Source organism: Hippichthys cyanospilos, chromosome 4 (genome assembly GCF_059441005.1).
Source record: "Hippichthys cyanospilos isolate Australia breed blue-spotted pipefish chromosome 4, RoL_Hcya_1.0, whole genome shotgun sequence".
In the NCBI taxonomy this organism is placed as follows: domain Eukaryota; kingdom Metazoa; phylum Chordata; class Actinopteri; order Syngnathiformes; family Syngnathidae; genus Hippichthys; species Hippichthys cyanospilos.
The window spans coordinates 7,980,987-7,997,289 of NC_142372.1; the positions used below are offsets into that span (position 1 = coordinate 7,980,987).

Here is a 16,303-nt window from a genome sequence, read left to right on the forward strand (position 1 = left end):
CTTTGAAAAAAAATATTCCAGGAGAGCCTTCACTCTAGCTTTGATTGAATCCTGTTATTTCAGTTCCAGAGGTGACATAAAACTTGTTTACACAGACAGGGGAATTTCTTTGTCACATCAAACGTGCTGTAGAGTGGAGCCGCTCAACACTCGAAGTCATCACTTTTATCTTCAAGAATGTGCTGATTGTTTGAGATACTTTCCATGAAACTGGGAAGAGGACAACAAAGTGAATCCAGCTGTTGTTTTTGTCATGTGTGAAGTTGAGGACTATCTCTCAAAAAGATTTTTAGAGCCCAGGGAGGGCAGAATAATATTCTTGGGCCTGTTCAACATGTTCAATGAGTGACAGGAAAAGATTTCCCCCGTTGATGCATGGGTATCATTTTGGAAACGTCTCATCCATCCATCTGTCTATGTATGCCCCCCAAATACATTTCCTCAATTAAGAATTAACAAGCTGCAGCTATTAAAGCCTCAAACAACAAACAGGAGGTCCCAAACGAATAGGACGCCAGCCCATTTTTTTCTCCAAATGCTGTCTGCGTCAAATCGCATCCCATTTCCAAACCCTCCACGTGATACCCAAATTAAACAACTCAGAAAAATGCATCCGAAGCTTGGGACGAGAGAGAAATGGTGAAACATTTTGAATATTTCACAATTACTAAAAGCAATCCCAGGTACCAATTTATATTTCATGCCGGTGTCCTCACCGCATTGGTTTATTTCCAAGGCAAATTTGTCTGAGTCATCAATATTTGAATTTCTGTAAAGATTGCATATGCAAAGCCGATGATGTCTCCCCCAGGGAAACCACGTACAAACCGACTGTTTGCTTGTCCTCAACGGGGACGACCCCCTTTTTACACTGCAATCAAACCTCGGAACAAGCATAAGTACCTAGAAGAAGTGAAACAGAAAATGGTTGCGCAGTATCTACCCAGATTTCAATCCTTTTGATTTTAACATTCATCCCAACATACATGCTAATATATTTGAAGTTAGTACAGTGCAAGTATTTGCGATCATTTAATATAATTACTTTTGAATGTATTTAAACGTATTTGCAAGTATGACTAAATATGTTTGGATGTACTTGCAAATACAAATATTTTCTGCCTTTCTGCCCGCCTACTGCCTGTAGTCAGCTGGGATAGGCACCAGCAGGCCTACGAACCTATAAGCAGCTCTAGAAAATGGATGGATCATTTTCCAATTAGTGCGAACTTACTGTTATCCACGTGTTCGATAAACTCGACATTCTGTTAAAGTTGAGCTCCTAGATCTCCTAACAGTGAGTGCAGGCCAAAGCCTGTGTCCTACAAACACACACAAATCATTTACACGCTGTACTCATCAAAGGCAACTTTCCCTCGTGCCCGCCGAGGTCTTTCGCGAAGCTTCCAAGTCAACGTCCCTGAGCGCTTTTCTCCAAAACTCAAGCACTGCCAAGGATATGATGCATTTTTTAAATACAGCTGTTGACCTATTATTGGGATACCACCAGAGACTGTTGGTAGAGAGCTCCTCTTCTGTAGAATGACGCCTGTTAGATGCATCAGTGTTTACAAGGCGCGCTTGAGGGGAAACAGAATGCTGCCGTTAAACGAGGCAATCGGGCTAATGTCGCTGCGGGGCCGGCGCGCCAAAAAAACAAATTGTCAGTCAAATAGCGCCATTCTTTGATTTGGCGACACAGCGCGCAACAATGATTACCCCGCAGTGTTAAACTCCTCCTGTGTCTTGCCGGCATCATAAATAATATATGCCCGAGATAATGGATTTATACTCAATAATTCATCATCTAGTGATATAGTGTGTGTGTCGCCGGGTTCTGTAACACAGCGCTTAGCCAAATTAAGTTATCATGAAACAGATTTATTGACAGCTCGTTGCAGAGTTCATTTACTCAGCAGCCATTGCTTAATTACTTCTGCGAATGTAGAACAAACATTGCCGACAGACTGATTTGAAACTACTCCGTGCCAGGAAATCCTAGAAAAAGCTGTTCTTCTCTGTGGTTTTTTTTCATGTCTCTCTTCTGCAACATTGCCACCGACAGGGCTTGAGATGTAAAACTGATAGTGTCCTGATCTTACCCAATTTCAAGGATCTGCTGATATATAGTCCTGACCAATACTTTGGCCTTCTACTGAGGAGGAGAAAAAAGTCCATTAAAAATGGCTTCTTTTTTTTTAACAAAACTGTCCCAAACCTGAGACCATTTCTGTGGCAGTGGAGGAGGGATGTAAACTAAAACATTTAATTAATTTTCGGGGATCACATAAGTGCAGGGGTGGGCCCTGGGGGTCAGCGAGGACTTCCCTGCTGGCCTCAACATATAGTACTCAGAAAAACACATTTCTTCATAAATATTTTTAATAACATTTGTCTCCATTGTCTCTTCTTTGTATGACTATATGACATATTATAACCACTTTTTTTGCAGTGTTTTCAGGCCTGCTCTTACCTCCGTACACACCGTACATAAACCTGTTTGAATAAATGGCACTTATAAACCAAATTTCTCTCATTTTTTTCTTGATGATATGCATAACCGGAATGAGACCTGAAATCAGCATGACAGTTTTGTTTTGGTCTTTTCATTGTCATGTCTGTCTGGAAAGTTTCAACACGTAATAAGAGTGAAACGTTATTTCAAACATGAATACAGGCTGTGGAATAGGTAGTCAAAGTACTATTTGAGCGTGTCTTTATAAAAAAAAGTGCAGGATGAACAGCCCTGACATGGAACGTGGATGGGCCTCTTGTCCGGTTCTGTCCTGTTCGATGAGTGTATGATGCCGTATGCTTACTGAGGGTCTTCCAGCACTTCAACAACCCATGTCATTAATAATGAGGAAGGGGTGCCTTCTTCCAGAAATGCCAGCAGGGTGCCCTCCACTCATAGACCACAAATGGGACAAGCTGGAAGTAATACCGGGTCATGTCAGTGGGATCCAGTTGGCCCGTAATCTTCAGGCTTGCCTGTTTGACCCTCGTCCAGCTGAACAGACCTCAGGCCTGGATGTCAGACCCCCACCCCGCTAACCTTGTCTCTGGCTCATTGCAGCCCTTTGCCTATATTGCCAGGACTGGGACTGATTCATCAAAACGGTTCTTATGAGTCCATATGGCAGATTAACAAATATGATGAAAATGTCCACAACCCTGAAGGGGGGCTGAAGCCAACATTTCACTCAATATTTTCACCATTAACGCCAAACTAATGAGAGCCCTCAGCTTGTTTCGGTCTTCACACAGATGCCATGTCAGGAGACTCAAAAATATTTTTGAGGCTGCAAGCACATCTGGTTCGGTAACAAAAAGGTAGAGAATCCATTCCTTGTCAGTTTGGGAGGTTTTTCTGGACGAAGTAGGACTCCTGGTATTGCTTATTTGTGATGAAAATTTTGATGCAAGTGACCGAAACAAATCTATGGCAATCCAGCTAGTTTTACATTTTTTTCTGACTTGGGTAATACATAAAACGGAAATAGTTCATTATTTTCAGCGCGGATCACGCATCCTGGTACCAGTTGATCCACGGACCGGCAGTTGGGGACCTATATTCTTTTATGGTTTCATATGAAGTAGCTTCATTTGTGTTTTAAGTCTGCCATCTGAACAGCACAGAAATATGAATGAAAAAAAAGCTATTGTGACAGAGATTGTGGATTCCAACCTGAAGAAAACAATTTACATACAAATCAAAATTACCTCCCTTTTGTCTACAGATTTGCACTCACGCACACAGAGGCATTCAATTACAGTTGGGCCAAACTTCTGTCACAGTTATTATTGGAAGAGACAGGCAGGCCCGTGTGCATTTAATAGGCAGCCATTCCGACATTCCGGGTTCTGCAAGGGATCAAGTGTCACTGAAGAGGACAAGTGGAATAAGTGGTAGACTGGATGTTGTCTGTTTAATAAATCCTAAATTCACTGCACAAAATGAACTGTACGCAACATGGCTAAAGGGGAGATTGCTTTGTGCGATAGAACACCAAATCCTGTTTGGGAGCCATCGGCTTGTCAAAAGTGCTTCAGCTCACTCTTTTACGGAATCTGAGCTTGCTGTGGTAGTAATTTGCCACAAGAGCGGAAGCAAAGGGATGTCAAACAGAGATGGCCCTTAATTCGAAATCTATGCCAGTGATCTCGATTCATTGGAAGAAGAACACTCCTGGGGCCTGGATTTTGATGTGCAAGGCAAACTTTAGCCGCTAGAGGACAGTATAAAGTCATGTTAGAAACTGCTCCACAGTAAATTATTATTTATGCATTCGTCCATTTCTCTCCACATTTTGATGGATTTTGCTCATTCAAATTTCTTTTTTTTTGTAAATATTTGTTGACATTAAACATAAATATAATTTTTCTATCATTATGGAAGTATGTGTATTTTAATACTAAACCTGACCAAACCTTTGACTATAATCATGGATATTGATTTCATTGAGTTACTATAACATTTAATCGCATGTCTCATTGGTGAGGGTCAAAAGCACAATTTTTACAGTAAAATGATTATTAAAATAAGATTTTAAAAAAGACAGTATACGAAAACTATTACAAAAACAACAACAACAACAATAATAATAATAATAATAATAATGCATTTGTCAGTGGACGTTTCAAGACTAGCTTTCGATTGGGTATCTTCCTCTTGACACCACCAGATGTCCGTTTGAAAATTTGAAGTAATTACGCCTTTACGCCGCCAGATGTCAATGCTGCTTAAAAAATCATCAGGCTCTGACTTGGAGTCTTGAACTACAGGTCAACTGAATGTGACGCAAATGCGTCTTGCTAGAAATTCAAAGCAGCGTTTGTAATAGTTGATTTGATGACGATGAAATTTAATATTTCGAAATATTTTTTTCAGGGCTTTAACAACACATTCATGTATTTCTAAAGAGGACATGAACCTACATCCATGTGTTTGAGATATTCATAACCGTGGTCATGTTTTTTATAAATGTAACTAACAGGAATAATTAAACATTCCTTTTGAAATCAGCTCTGATTTTTATCAAGAAAGTACTGTCTCATTTGAAAAAAATCGATGAGCAAATGAATGAAATAAAAAAAATGTATGTTGCATATTCAGTCTTTATTTACTGTGTCATAAAAAATCTTTAATCCAGCGTGTTGTATGTTTAAGTATTGAGTGAAATAATTTCTTTATACAGTACAAGTGTTATAATTGATTAATTAGAATTCATTTTAATTAATCACCCTATTGTACAAAACAACAGTGTTCTATTATAAGAATAAATATGGATATTATAATAATGGATAAATGCTGATGGGACGGATCTAAGAACGCAAAGGGTCATATGTGGCCCTCTGGGCATACTTTAACCACCCATAGATCATCATACCTCCCACTTTCAGCTGTTTTCTTCACGGCTCCAAGGCTGCACACAAAGAAGGAAGAAAAAAAAGTGCCTGTGTAAGCAAAAAAAATAAGTTGTGAGAGCCTGAGGTGAAAGGAACAAGAAAGAAAAAAAATTGCAGAAGAGCAGAAGCAACACACGGAGGAGGACCTGTGAGAAACTTCGAGCAACTTTAAAGGACACTCAAAGGCTTTCAAAATGGGTTTACTGACCATTTTTGTGAGTGTTTTTTTGCTCCATTTCATCCACTTTGAATCGATATCTGCTGCTCCTTCTCCGATCATCAAGTTTCCCGGAGATGATACTCCCAGGACAGACAAAGAAGTTGCACTGGTAAGCCATTGTTAGTCTTCTTTTGTAATCTAAAATCAATTTGATTCTCAGAAATTTGTAATCATTTTCCACATAATTTCCCACTTAATGTAGCGCTACCTGAACACGTTTTATGGGTGCCCGCAAGACAGATGCAACCTGATGGTGCTCAAAGACACCTTGAAAAAAATGCAAAAGTTCTTCTCCCTGCAAGAAACTGGCGAGATTGACGCCAAGACCGTGGAGATCATGAAGAAGCCCCGCTGCGGCGTGCCAGATGTGGCTAACTACAACTTCTTTCACAGAAAACCATTGTGGCAGAAGAAAGACATCACATATAGGTCAGACCATAAACTTATGTTGAAATGTAAAATGTGAAGCTTGATTGTTTTTTAAAAATGATATGGTTTGCTGTTCCAACTTAGTTGGAATGACATTGCAGTCATCAAAAAAATTTAAAATGTAAAAATTATTTGTGATTCTTACCATCAGATTTAGCAATTTGAACAGCTATCATTAGTTAATAACCTCATTAAAGAAAGTTGCTCGGCTGATAATAGAATAAAGATTTTATATTCCGCTGAGGACATTTCAAATGAAATTGCTATAAAGCCAATTTACTAAGAGTTTGTGTTGTATGCTAGCAAATTGACAAGAAATTTACATCGTCCTGTACTGAAGCTGTATATCAAAAAGAACTCATAAGTGATACTGTATTTTACTTACTCAGCCATCTTAACAGCATAAATAGTTAATATTTCTGTCAACTTTCTATTTTTAATTTGATAACTCAATTACGTTTTATGTATGAATAATAGCTTTAAATTCAATTTTTCCACTTGCTGTCGACCAGAAATCCCTTGTGCTTGGGTAACAATTAATTACGGTCACCTGTTTTTCTCTGTTTGGTCATGTGATATTTACAAACTGAGTGATTGGCTGTTACCATGGCCTGAGTACATGTGATGTCATTTCCACTCACCAGCATGAGGCAAAATATGATTTTACAGTAAATGTATTAATTGTACATGAAAAGGAGTAAAATTAAATAATAAGTTTATAGTATAGGATTTTGCCGTTATGTTAACATACAGCGCTAGAGTAAGAAAGTTTGAGGCTTTACATCCTTCCCTTTAGTCAAGTATCATTTAAAAAGAGAACTGATGAAATACTAACATTCGTAATGCTTATATAAGTTAGCAAAATGGGTAACAAAATCACTTAATTAGACTGACTGTACATCTGAATATTGGTATAATCACAAATTATCAAATGTATATCAAATATCTCGCTGCTAAAATGCTAATATGTATAGCAAGATAGTGAATACAAATGTCCAAGAAGTACACTTTCTTGTAATCCTAGGCTAGAATTTGTTTACATATTCAAGCGGCCCTCAACACGGCCCTGTTTGAACCCCCCCCAGCCCCTCCTTCAGCATTCACCACTACCCCCCCCCCCCTCCTCCCACTACCACACACACAAGGGCTTGTTTCTATCATAGTGGGGACAGCCAGTTGACATAATGCATTTCCTAGCCCCTATCCTTAACCAGTACAAAATATTACCCTAAACCCTTACCCTATCCTCAACTAAAATCCAACTCAAACCATGTTACAAAAACTATGGATCAAGAATGTATTCCTTCCCTCAGCATTCCCAACCATGACACCACCACACCCCCACCACCACACAAACACAAACACACACACACACACACACACATAAATGCACACACACTATCCTCTGGGCCACAACACTGTTTTTCTTACAGAAACCATTATTCCTAAGCGGAAAGTTTTCCGAGGTTTAGAACATTTTTTAGTTTCTAAGACAGATTTTCTTACTAAAACCATTGGTCTAAATGCAAGAAACATATGCCAGGATTATGTTTCGAGGTTTAAGACTATGTTCAGTTTGTTGACACGAATAACTCAAATGACAAATCACTCCCCCTCGCAGCAACGTTTTTCAGCAATCTTTGGTTGCTTTGAGGCTGTCTTTGCTTCATCATACCACTTCATTTTCTCTTCACAGAATCCTCGGCTACTCTCCGGATCTGGATGAGGAAGTCATCAACGATGCTTTTTTCAGAGCCTTCAAAGTTTGGAGTGACGTCACTCCCCTCTCATTCAACCGCCTCATGGACGGAGAGGCGGATATTATGATCAATTTTGGCCGCAATGGTATGTCAATGATAAACACAGTCCATCATAAAAATAATTTGAACAGCAAATAAATTAAATGTTTACTACTGCCAATAGGCCAATCCTTCAGTCATTTACTATAAACTGTTTCATTAACAGAACATGGCGACGGTTACCCGTTTGACGGCAAAGACGGCCTCCTGGCCCACGCCTTTGCTCCGGGTCCAGGAATAGGCGGTGACTCCCACTTTGACGACGATGAGCAGTGGACGCTGGGAGAAGGCCAAGGTAAAACTCTACCAAAGTACAACCGACAAGCACATGACAACACCATCCACTTGATGCCAACAAATGCAATTGTATGAACCTTCTGGTAGTGCTTGCACAGATAAATCCTTGGCCAATCTAGAAGATGAACACAACAGAAAAATTCCCTTTTGTAAGAGTTGAGCCAGATGTGTTTCAGAGAGTTGAAACCTATTGTTTGTCTTTCAAACAGTTGTGAAAGTGAAGTTTGGCAACGCGGATGGAGAGTTCTGCAAATTCCCCTTCCTGTTCCAGGGTACAGAGTATAACAGCTGCACATCTCAGGGTCGCGACGACGGCTTCTTGTGGTGCTCTACCACTTACAACTTTGACGATGATGGCAAATATGGTTTCTGCCCTCATGAACGTGAGTCATACCTTTCTTTGACCTGAATTGAATAATTTCTGTCGATGTTCTGACTGAAATTAGGCTGTGAGACTTTGCCAGGAAAGCATTTTTACTGTTGGTTTGGAAAGAAATCGTTTTGGATCTCTTTCCAAAATTTTTCACCACTTTTGGAAATTGGGCTCCGGTCAAACATCTTGTTTATCTTTGTTGCTGTGACATGTATGTGCCAAACATGTTTCTTAATGACATGAATGCGAGAGGGGCAATTAGTTCTGAAGCTAAATAAAATTGGATCTTTGACAGCTATAGCGTTCAATGATGGTGAATGAGTTAAGTAAATAAGTTATTAAATAGGGTTGTTCAATACCACTTTTTCAGATCGATACCAGTGCGAGTATCACCTCTTAAGTAGTCGCCGGTACCAATATCAAGACCCAAACACTGTACCAGTAATACTTTTGATACACAAAATTTTTTCCTGAAAACACTCACTGTTTTATTCTTTGTTTGTCTCTTCCTATTTGCCTCGTAGTGCTCTTCACCCTGGGTGGAAATGCCGAAGGTGCCGCATGTAAATTTCCATTCACCTTCCAGGGTGAGAAGTACGAAGGCTGCACCACCACAGGCAGAGATGATGGCTATCGCTGGTGCGCCACAACCGAGAACTACGACCAGGACAAAACCTATGGCTTCTGCCCCGAAACCGGTTGGTGCTGCCTTGTTCTTTTGGATTCATCAGCTTTGTGTAGAGGACCGAGAAGCGTTGACTGCCCTGATGGGTGTTATCCACTCCAGTGAGCTTTCATTTGGGGTTTTCCGGTCTTGGTCATGGTCTGCCAAAGGCATGTGAAAGTATTTTAATGTGCTTAGTTTCCGCTCGGTCAAATTGGCCTGAATTTAGGTAGAGAGAGAATCAAGGTGATATACAAAGAACTGTGACAACCGAGGTTTTCCGTATGCCTAGCGCTTTTACCTCAAAGTGAAAATCTTCTGGGTTCCAAGCTTCCTTTGGCAATGTGAGAGTTCTCTGCAAAAGCATTTGTAAGAGGCTCATTGAAGACTTTAAATCAGGGGTGCCCAAGTAGCTTATATGCAAGTCCAAATGATTCCTTCTGTGTAAAATGGGTAGCGAAATGAGTATTCTATTCTAAGCAACATTGTCATAAATTATATGACATGTTTGAAATATTACAAAATTACGTGTAGGTATATAATTATATAATGTGTTCTTAAGGTGAAAATGTCACACCGGGTTAATTTAAGTTCGAACTTATGGTTCTTATAAGAGTCATTCTATGTTTCCTTCTTTTGCAGCGATGTCAACCGTGGGCGGTAACAGCGAAGGCGGTCCATGCGTCTTCCCCTTCACCTTCCTTGGAGACACCTACGATTCCTGCACCACGGCCGGACGCAGCGATGGCAAGAAGTGGTGCGGTACGACCAAGAGTTATGACGATGACCGCAAGTGGGGTTTCTGTCCAGATCAAGGTATCGATCTACCAAAGCATACCCTCTCACTGAATCCTATTAACAAAGGAACTACAATATACTGTATTTCATCACATGGGTTATTTTCAGGCTATAGTTTATTCCTGGTGGCTGCTCACGAGTTTGGCCATGCCCTCGGCTTGGAGCACTCTGAAGACCCTGGTGCACTGATGGCCCCCATCTACACCTTCACCAAGGACTTCAGGCTGTCTAGCGATGATATCAAGGGCATCCAGGAGCTCTACGGTGGGAAGGAAATAACATCTCAAGTAACACAGATTGGTTTAATTACAGACCAGGCAGTGACAACGGACCCTTATATTTACAGGCGTTCCCACAGACAAGCCTCTACCACCGACTGAGGGACCTGTCACCCCCATGGACATCTGTAAAGAGCCTGTTACTTTTGATGCTGTTGCTCAAATTAGAGGAGAGACTTTCTTCTTTAAGGACAGGTATATGAAAATTTACGGTATATATTCTAGACTTAGTTCCCTTTCAAATTATATATGATGCAAATGTTGCAGGTACAGCCATGTATAGGACTGTATGTTCGTTCGGCCTCTGTTCGATGTTGTGCTAAAGGGTCACATCACGGTGGTTTTGACATTTATTGGTCGCCATGTCCATTTATATAAATCCCTGGTGAATTGACGATTAAATCAAGGAACACCCAGTCATTCGGAGGGAGCTTCACAGGGACACGCTAGCTAGCATGTCAGAGAAAAAATATCTTAGCGCCAGTATGATTCATCTACTAAGCTCCTATTACATGTCTTATTACTTATCGTACGCGTCGATTACAATTTGTCCCTTTCGGCTGCTGGGAAATGTAAGTTGATAGCTTAAGGAGGTTGTTTTTGTAGAAATCCCAAAACAGACATCTCTCTCGAAAGTTTGTATTTTCGTCAATAGCTCAAAATCAATTTCTGCGACATATACCTGGATTTTTTTTAAACACGTCACTTCTTTTTTTCAATATTTTTTGATTCTTTTCTAAATTTTTCCAGCTTTAAAACCTGATGAAAACAGAATAGCTACTAATAACGCTAACTTTTTGCTTGCTTCTGGTCCTTGTTTACCAGAAATGGAATGTCTAACCACTTGACGTTTGGCTTCGAAGTTCAAACGAAAATCAACTCAACATTACAAACAGCTATTAGCCGTAAATGCTGTGTACATTTCTTAATATGTGCTGTGTAAGCAGTTACTCATGCAGACAAATGCTGCTTTTGTGCATCAGTCTTCTTGAAAATTGAGCAAGCGGTTGAACATTTTGCTGACAGATTTTTTTAGAATGCAAAAGTAAATAAAAGCTGTGATTAAGGTAATAGGACAGTCTGACTAAGGAAATAAATGTTTCTCCTGGACAAACTTGAGTTAGAACGAAACCAAAATCCAACTCACAAAATATCCTTTTATTTCACTACATTTGCAGGGACTAGATTCTTTGTTGAAAACTTTGGCTCAGTGTTTGGAAATCAAGCTGTGCTGCAACATGATTCCTTGTGACTCATGCGGCTGGAGCAGTTCAAGCAGATATTTAAACTTTAACAGTCTGATAGCTTAACCATATTTTACGTCTCAAGTGTATATATCCAGGTCATGCGTTTTTCTTTCATACCAAATGACAATGGCAGTCAGTAGACGTATAAAGTTATTGCCATATCAACATGTTTATTCTTCAAAATGCAGTGAAATGATATTTAAGCAGCTCTCTTCTCAGTGTGACATTTTATGGTCATTCTTTGCTGTTACTGTGGTAAATTACTCATTACATGCACAGTTCCCAACTATTTGAATTAATTGCAGGGTTATATTTAAGGGATTTAAAGGTGTGGAAAGCATCAAGGATTAAGACCACACTAAAATTAAAGATGTCATACTATTATGAGAAAGAAAAACAGGTATTAAAAAGAAGGGATGAATACAGTATTATGCTAGTAGCCAGTACTAAACTATTACACTTTGAGGGCATCACTTGAAATTCAAGTCACAATTCTGAGCAAAAAATAAATAAAAAAAAAAATCATGCTTAAGGCACTGTGTTATTTGCAGTTGCAACAAAATCTTTTTTGCTGGATTTTGCTGGATTTGGTTTCAGATTGGCTGTCTTGTACGCTTGCATGTCGCTGCCAATGTGGCGTAGTTTTTGACCAGCAAACTCATTTAAATGTATTTACTTGTACGTTTGAACATATTTGAATTAAAATTCCCATGATGTGAAGGGGTATACTTGTTAATAGTCCATGGAATTAGCTTACAAGTACATTGGGATGCATTTACAAGTACATTCAAAGGTTTGAAAATACCTTTGAACGTACTTGTAAATATATTTGAACCTCCCTGAAATTATGTTTAAATGAGTTTGCCAGTCAAAAAAGGTTATTCCACATTGGCATTTGGCAGGTCCACACTTGCATCTAACTGTCAGATTGTGGTATGCTGGGTTGTTGTGAGAAAGTAGACAGTTGCCCCACTTTTGGGGTTAGGGGCTTAGAGTTTTGTGTAAAAAGCAAATTTAGGGGCAACTCACAAGTATAAAAGCAGCAAATAATGGTATTTCTCGATTTGAATTGACAGAATCCTTGCCCTACTTAAAAACTGGCATATCTTGACATTTTGAAAAGTGGGTCAATGGAAAAGTGTTTTGGAAGCAGCCATCAGCGGCGTTGTTACTGCGTAGCTAGATTGCGAATCCGGGCAAGAAGGGTCTTGTTCCACTGGCGCTGCCTCGGGTCTTAACGAGAACCAGATGCTCATGAATCACGCTTTTGTGGGCTGACTCGGCCAGTGGAGAAGTCCAACCGGCCACCCACCCCCACCTTCCGCCCACTTTTTACCTCTCCTCTGTCTTTGTGCCAGGTTCCTGTTCAGGTCAGTAAACTTCAGAAGCAAGCCCAATGGACCCATGCTGGTGGCCACCTACTGGCCTGACCTGCCCAGCAAGATAGACGCCGCCTATGAAAACCCAGTGGAGGAGAAAACAGTCTTCTTCTCAGGTTGGATGAATAAATATGCTGATTATTGGGATTTATGTATTTATTTGCTTTGGAAACAAATAGTTGTCTTTGTTTCTTAACCACTTGGATGACTCTACTTTTAACGGTCAGCTGTTTCCATTTTCTGGAACTGTTGCTTGGAATATCCCATATCCCATAATGCACTTAATGGTGGTTTTTCAAACATTCTTTGGGCTTGACTAAACTAAATAAAATAATGCCGTTCCTGGACTAAGATGTGTTTTACGTAATACGCATCAGCTGTAAAAATATAACAATTTAAGAATCAACTAAATTTCCTTGTTAAACAGAAATCCTGAATTGTTGAGCAATACTTAATTCATCAACATTATGAAGTAGTAATTACTTTAGTCCGCAACAAATTGTCAATTAAAATAAAACATGCTTTACATTTATTTTTTTTCAAAGAAGGCAGCTTTGGTCCAGATGACAGTTTGTTATTTTCTCAAGGCAGATACTTTGAGCTATCGGTATGCTTATGTTACACAGGCAATGAAATGTGGGTATACAAGGCTGATGAGTTGGAGAGAGGTTACCCCAAGAGTCTCGATAGTCTCGGCCTGCCGAGCGACCTGGAACAGATTGATGCCGCTTTCAGCTTTAGGAAGAACAGGAAGACTTACCTCTTTGCCGGGGAGCAATTCTGGAGGTGAGGAATAATGTTTTTCAATAAAAAGAATCAAATTGCCTCAATTGTGCAGTATTTTTCTAAGTGTGCTTCTATATATGTGATTTGCAGATATGATGAAAATTCAAAGACCATGGACAGCGGTTTCCCCAAACTTATCGCCGAAGCGTGGAATGGCATCCCAGATGGCGTTGATGCTGCCTTCAGTCTCAGCGGGATTGGTAAATTTCCAATTTTTGCAAATATTCCCAACCCGTTAACATGATGGGATTCAGTGCAAAGGCTGTTCTAAACCAACAATTGACAAGTTCTGGGTGTAAAACCAAGAACAACGTTAAGCAGTAGACAATGTAATTTTAAATTTGCTTAGGCAAGAACAAAAGAACACTACAGGCGAGAGTGATTTTCAGGAATGTACCCCAGTGAAAACCAACATAGGCCTCCTTCTGACTGGGATTATTTTGCCAGCAGCATGTGACCAAGGTTTTTTTTTTTTATTGGGGCTCTGCTGAAATGCACAGCAGCTTCAAGATCCTTGAGTGGATGTCTTATATAAAGTGTGTCTGTGCAGCTAGACAGACGCGCCTCTGTTGGTAAAGTTCAGAGAAGCCTTAAACGCAGAGCTCACACATTCTGACAGCTGAATTATTCAACTCCAATTTGGGGCAACTGTCGAACAAACAACAACAATTCTGGTTTAAAATCCACACCCTAGTTGAAAAGCCCTAACCCCAGATTCAACAAAATGTTACTTTAAAATCAAAACTATTTTAAAATCACTATTTTGAAATCCAAGCCCTAGTTTCAAATCCTACTTTGAAACCCTGATACTAGATTGAAACTTTAGATTCAAACCTGAACCCCGGTTTAAAACCCACCTTTGAAATCATAACATTAGATTTAAACCCTATATTAACCCCCTAAATCTAGTTTAAAACCATATTTTGAAATCCATATCCTAGTTTTAAACCCTACTTTAGAATCCTGAAACATACTTCAAAATTCTAGTTTGAAACTCTGAACCAGGTTTGAAACCCTGCTTGGAAAGCCTTAACCCCAAATCAGAACTTTATATTTTCCCCCTTACTCTAGTTTGACCCTTATGCAGAATTTTTATTATTTTTGGGTCATTATCTTCCACATGATTCTCACAGTATTTTAGCTAATGAGTAATGTGATAACTTTGTTGTCCCCACCTGGGTGAAATTTCAGCTCCCTAGTGCCTTATTTTATGTGTTTGACTTTGCTTTAAAGATCAAAGGATTGGACAAAATACTGCACAAGAGTTAAAACCTACACCTTAAATACTTGAACTACTGTAGAGTGGTGACAGACATAAAGGGGTATAGTTAGGGCGGTGTCAAAACATCCGTCAGATGTGAGTAAACAGATCTGTTAGGAAGAACGGAGTTCCCCTAGTGGAGTAAATATTTTGAAGTGGCAAATGCGTGATTGTTTTTTTGCTCGTCTTTACCAGATTACAGCTACTTCTTCAAAGGAAACCACTATTTCAAACTGGAGGACAGCAGCTTGAAGATAGTCAAGCTGGGTGAAATCACAAAGGACTGGCTCGGCTGTTGAGCACATCCGGCTATTTCCCATGACGAGGACAATGCCGCACACTATCGTACCCCGCCTCGAGGCCGCCGCGGAAGCCTCCGTTGGATTTTCGACACGACCAAACACAGATTTGTTAATGTGTCACGCCCATGCACACTTAGTCTATCATGTACTCTTTCTTTTGTATTGTCATTTGGTTTTATTCTCATTTTGATCAGAGACATCCGGTATGTCCACACTGCATTGAACGCAGTGCTTTAAGCGTGCTGTGAGACGAGATTGTTGTAAACGGTGAGGAGTCTAAACCTAAGTGTGTAAAGTAGTGTTATAAGAAAATGTATCTATCTATCGTTGATTTACTCATGGTTGTGCAATATATTTGGGAAAAAAAAAGAAAAGAGTTTTGCACAATCTCTGTGACCGAATATGGTGCTTTAGGTAACTTTCTTAAGAAAATGCACAAAATGGAGTGTCAAACCGATGGGAAAGCTTACACAAATGTAGTTGCGACCTTTTAATTTGACACTCTCTTGTATATACATGCATTTTTATATTCTGTGTAATGTCTGACGTGGGGGAATTTCCAGGAGTAATATGTTTAGCACATGTTATTTTCCTCTTGGTTGGCACTTTTTCTAGGATCTTTGTCCTTTTAGTTTGGTAAGGAGGGCTTAAAGGCACAGGTTGCCTCTTTCGGTCATGCAGGTTTGCTGCATGATGAAATCATGAAAAAAGTATCGCAGTAGTATTGATTTTAAAAAGATCTTTTTGTTTTTTGTTTTTTTTACCCTCAACTTGTTGATACAGTTGTAGTTTTTTGTGTTGGTGTCCATGCTTGTGCACTTTGTTACTGTTAGCAATAAAGATGATCATATAAGTAATTTAAATGTGATTTACACACGTGCATGTACATTAAAATGAATCATAGCGATATGAATTATAGAACTAAAATGGTTGCCAACGTGCACGAGGACCAAAAAGTGAAACGCTTTTGACCAGAATATGTTCTTTTTTTTTTTCTTTTTCAATTATGTAAGACTGCGTCACCTTGTGGAAGTTTTAGTACAGTACAGTAAAAGTGCTTT

General features: G+C 39.5%; 1 protein-coding gene across 1 annotated transcript; it reads left to right on the forward strand.

Annotated features, from left to right (window-relative positions):
* Positions 1 to 5,475: 5,475 nt before the first annotated feature.
* mmp2 (matrix metallopeptidase 2) lies at positions 5,476 to 16,099 on the forward strand. The gene is made up of 13 exons (XM_088413351.1): positions 5,476 to 5,738; positions 5,832 to 6,058; positions 7,755 to 7,903; positions 8,024 to 8,152; positions 8,364 to 8,537; positions 9,052 to 9,225; positions 9,834 to 10,007; positions 10,098 to 10,253; positions 10,336 to 10,462; positions 12,873 to 13,009; positions 13,520 to 13,679; positions 13,770 to 13,879; positions 15,136 to 16,099. Exons 1-13 carry the CDS (start codon positions 5,604 to 5,606, stop codon positions 15,237 to 15,239), a joined length of 1,956 nt encoding a protein of 651 aa, XP_088269477.1. The 5' UTR covers positions 5,476 to 5,603; the 3' UTR covers positions 15,240 to 16,099.
* The last annotated feature ends 204 nt before the right edge of the window (positions 16,100 to 16,303 follow it).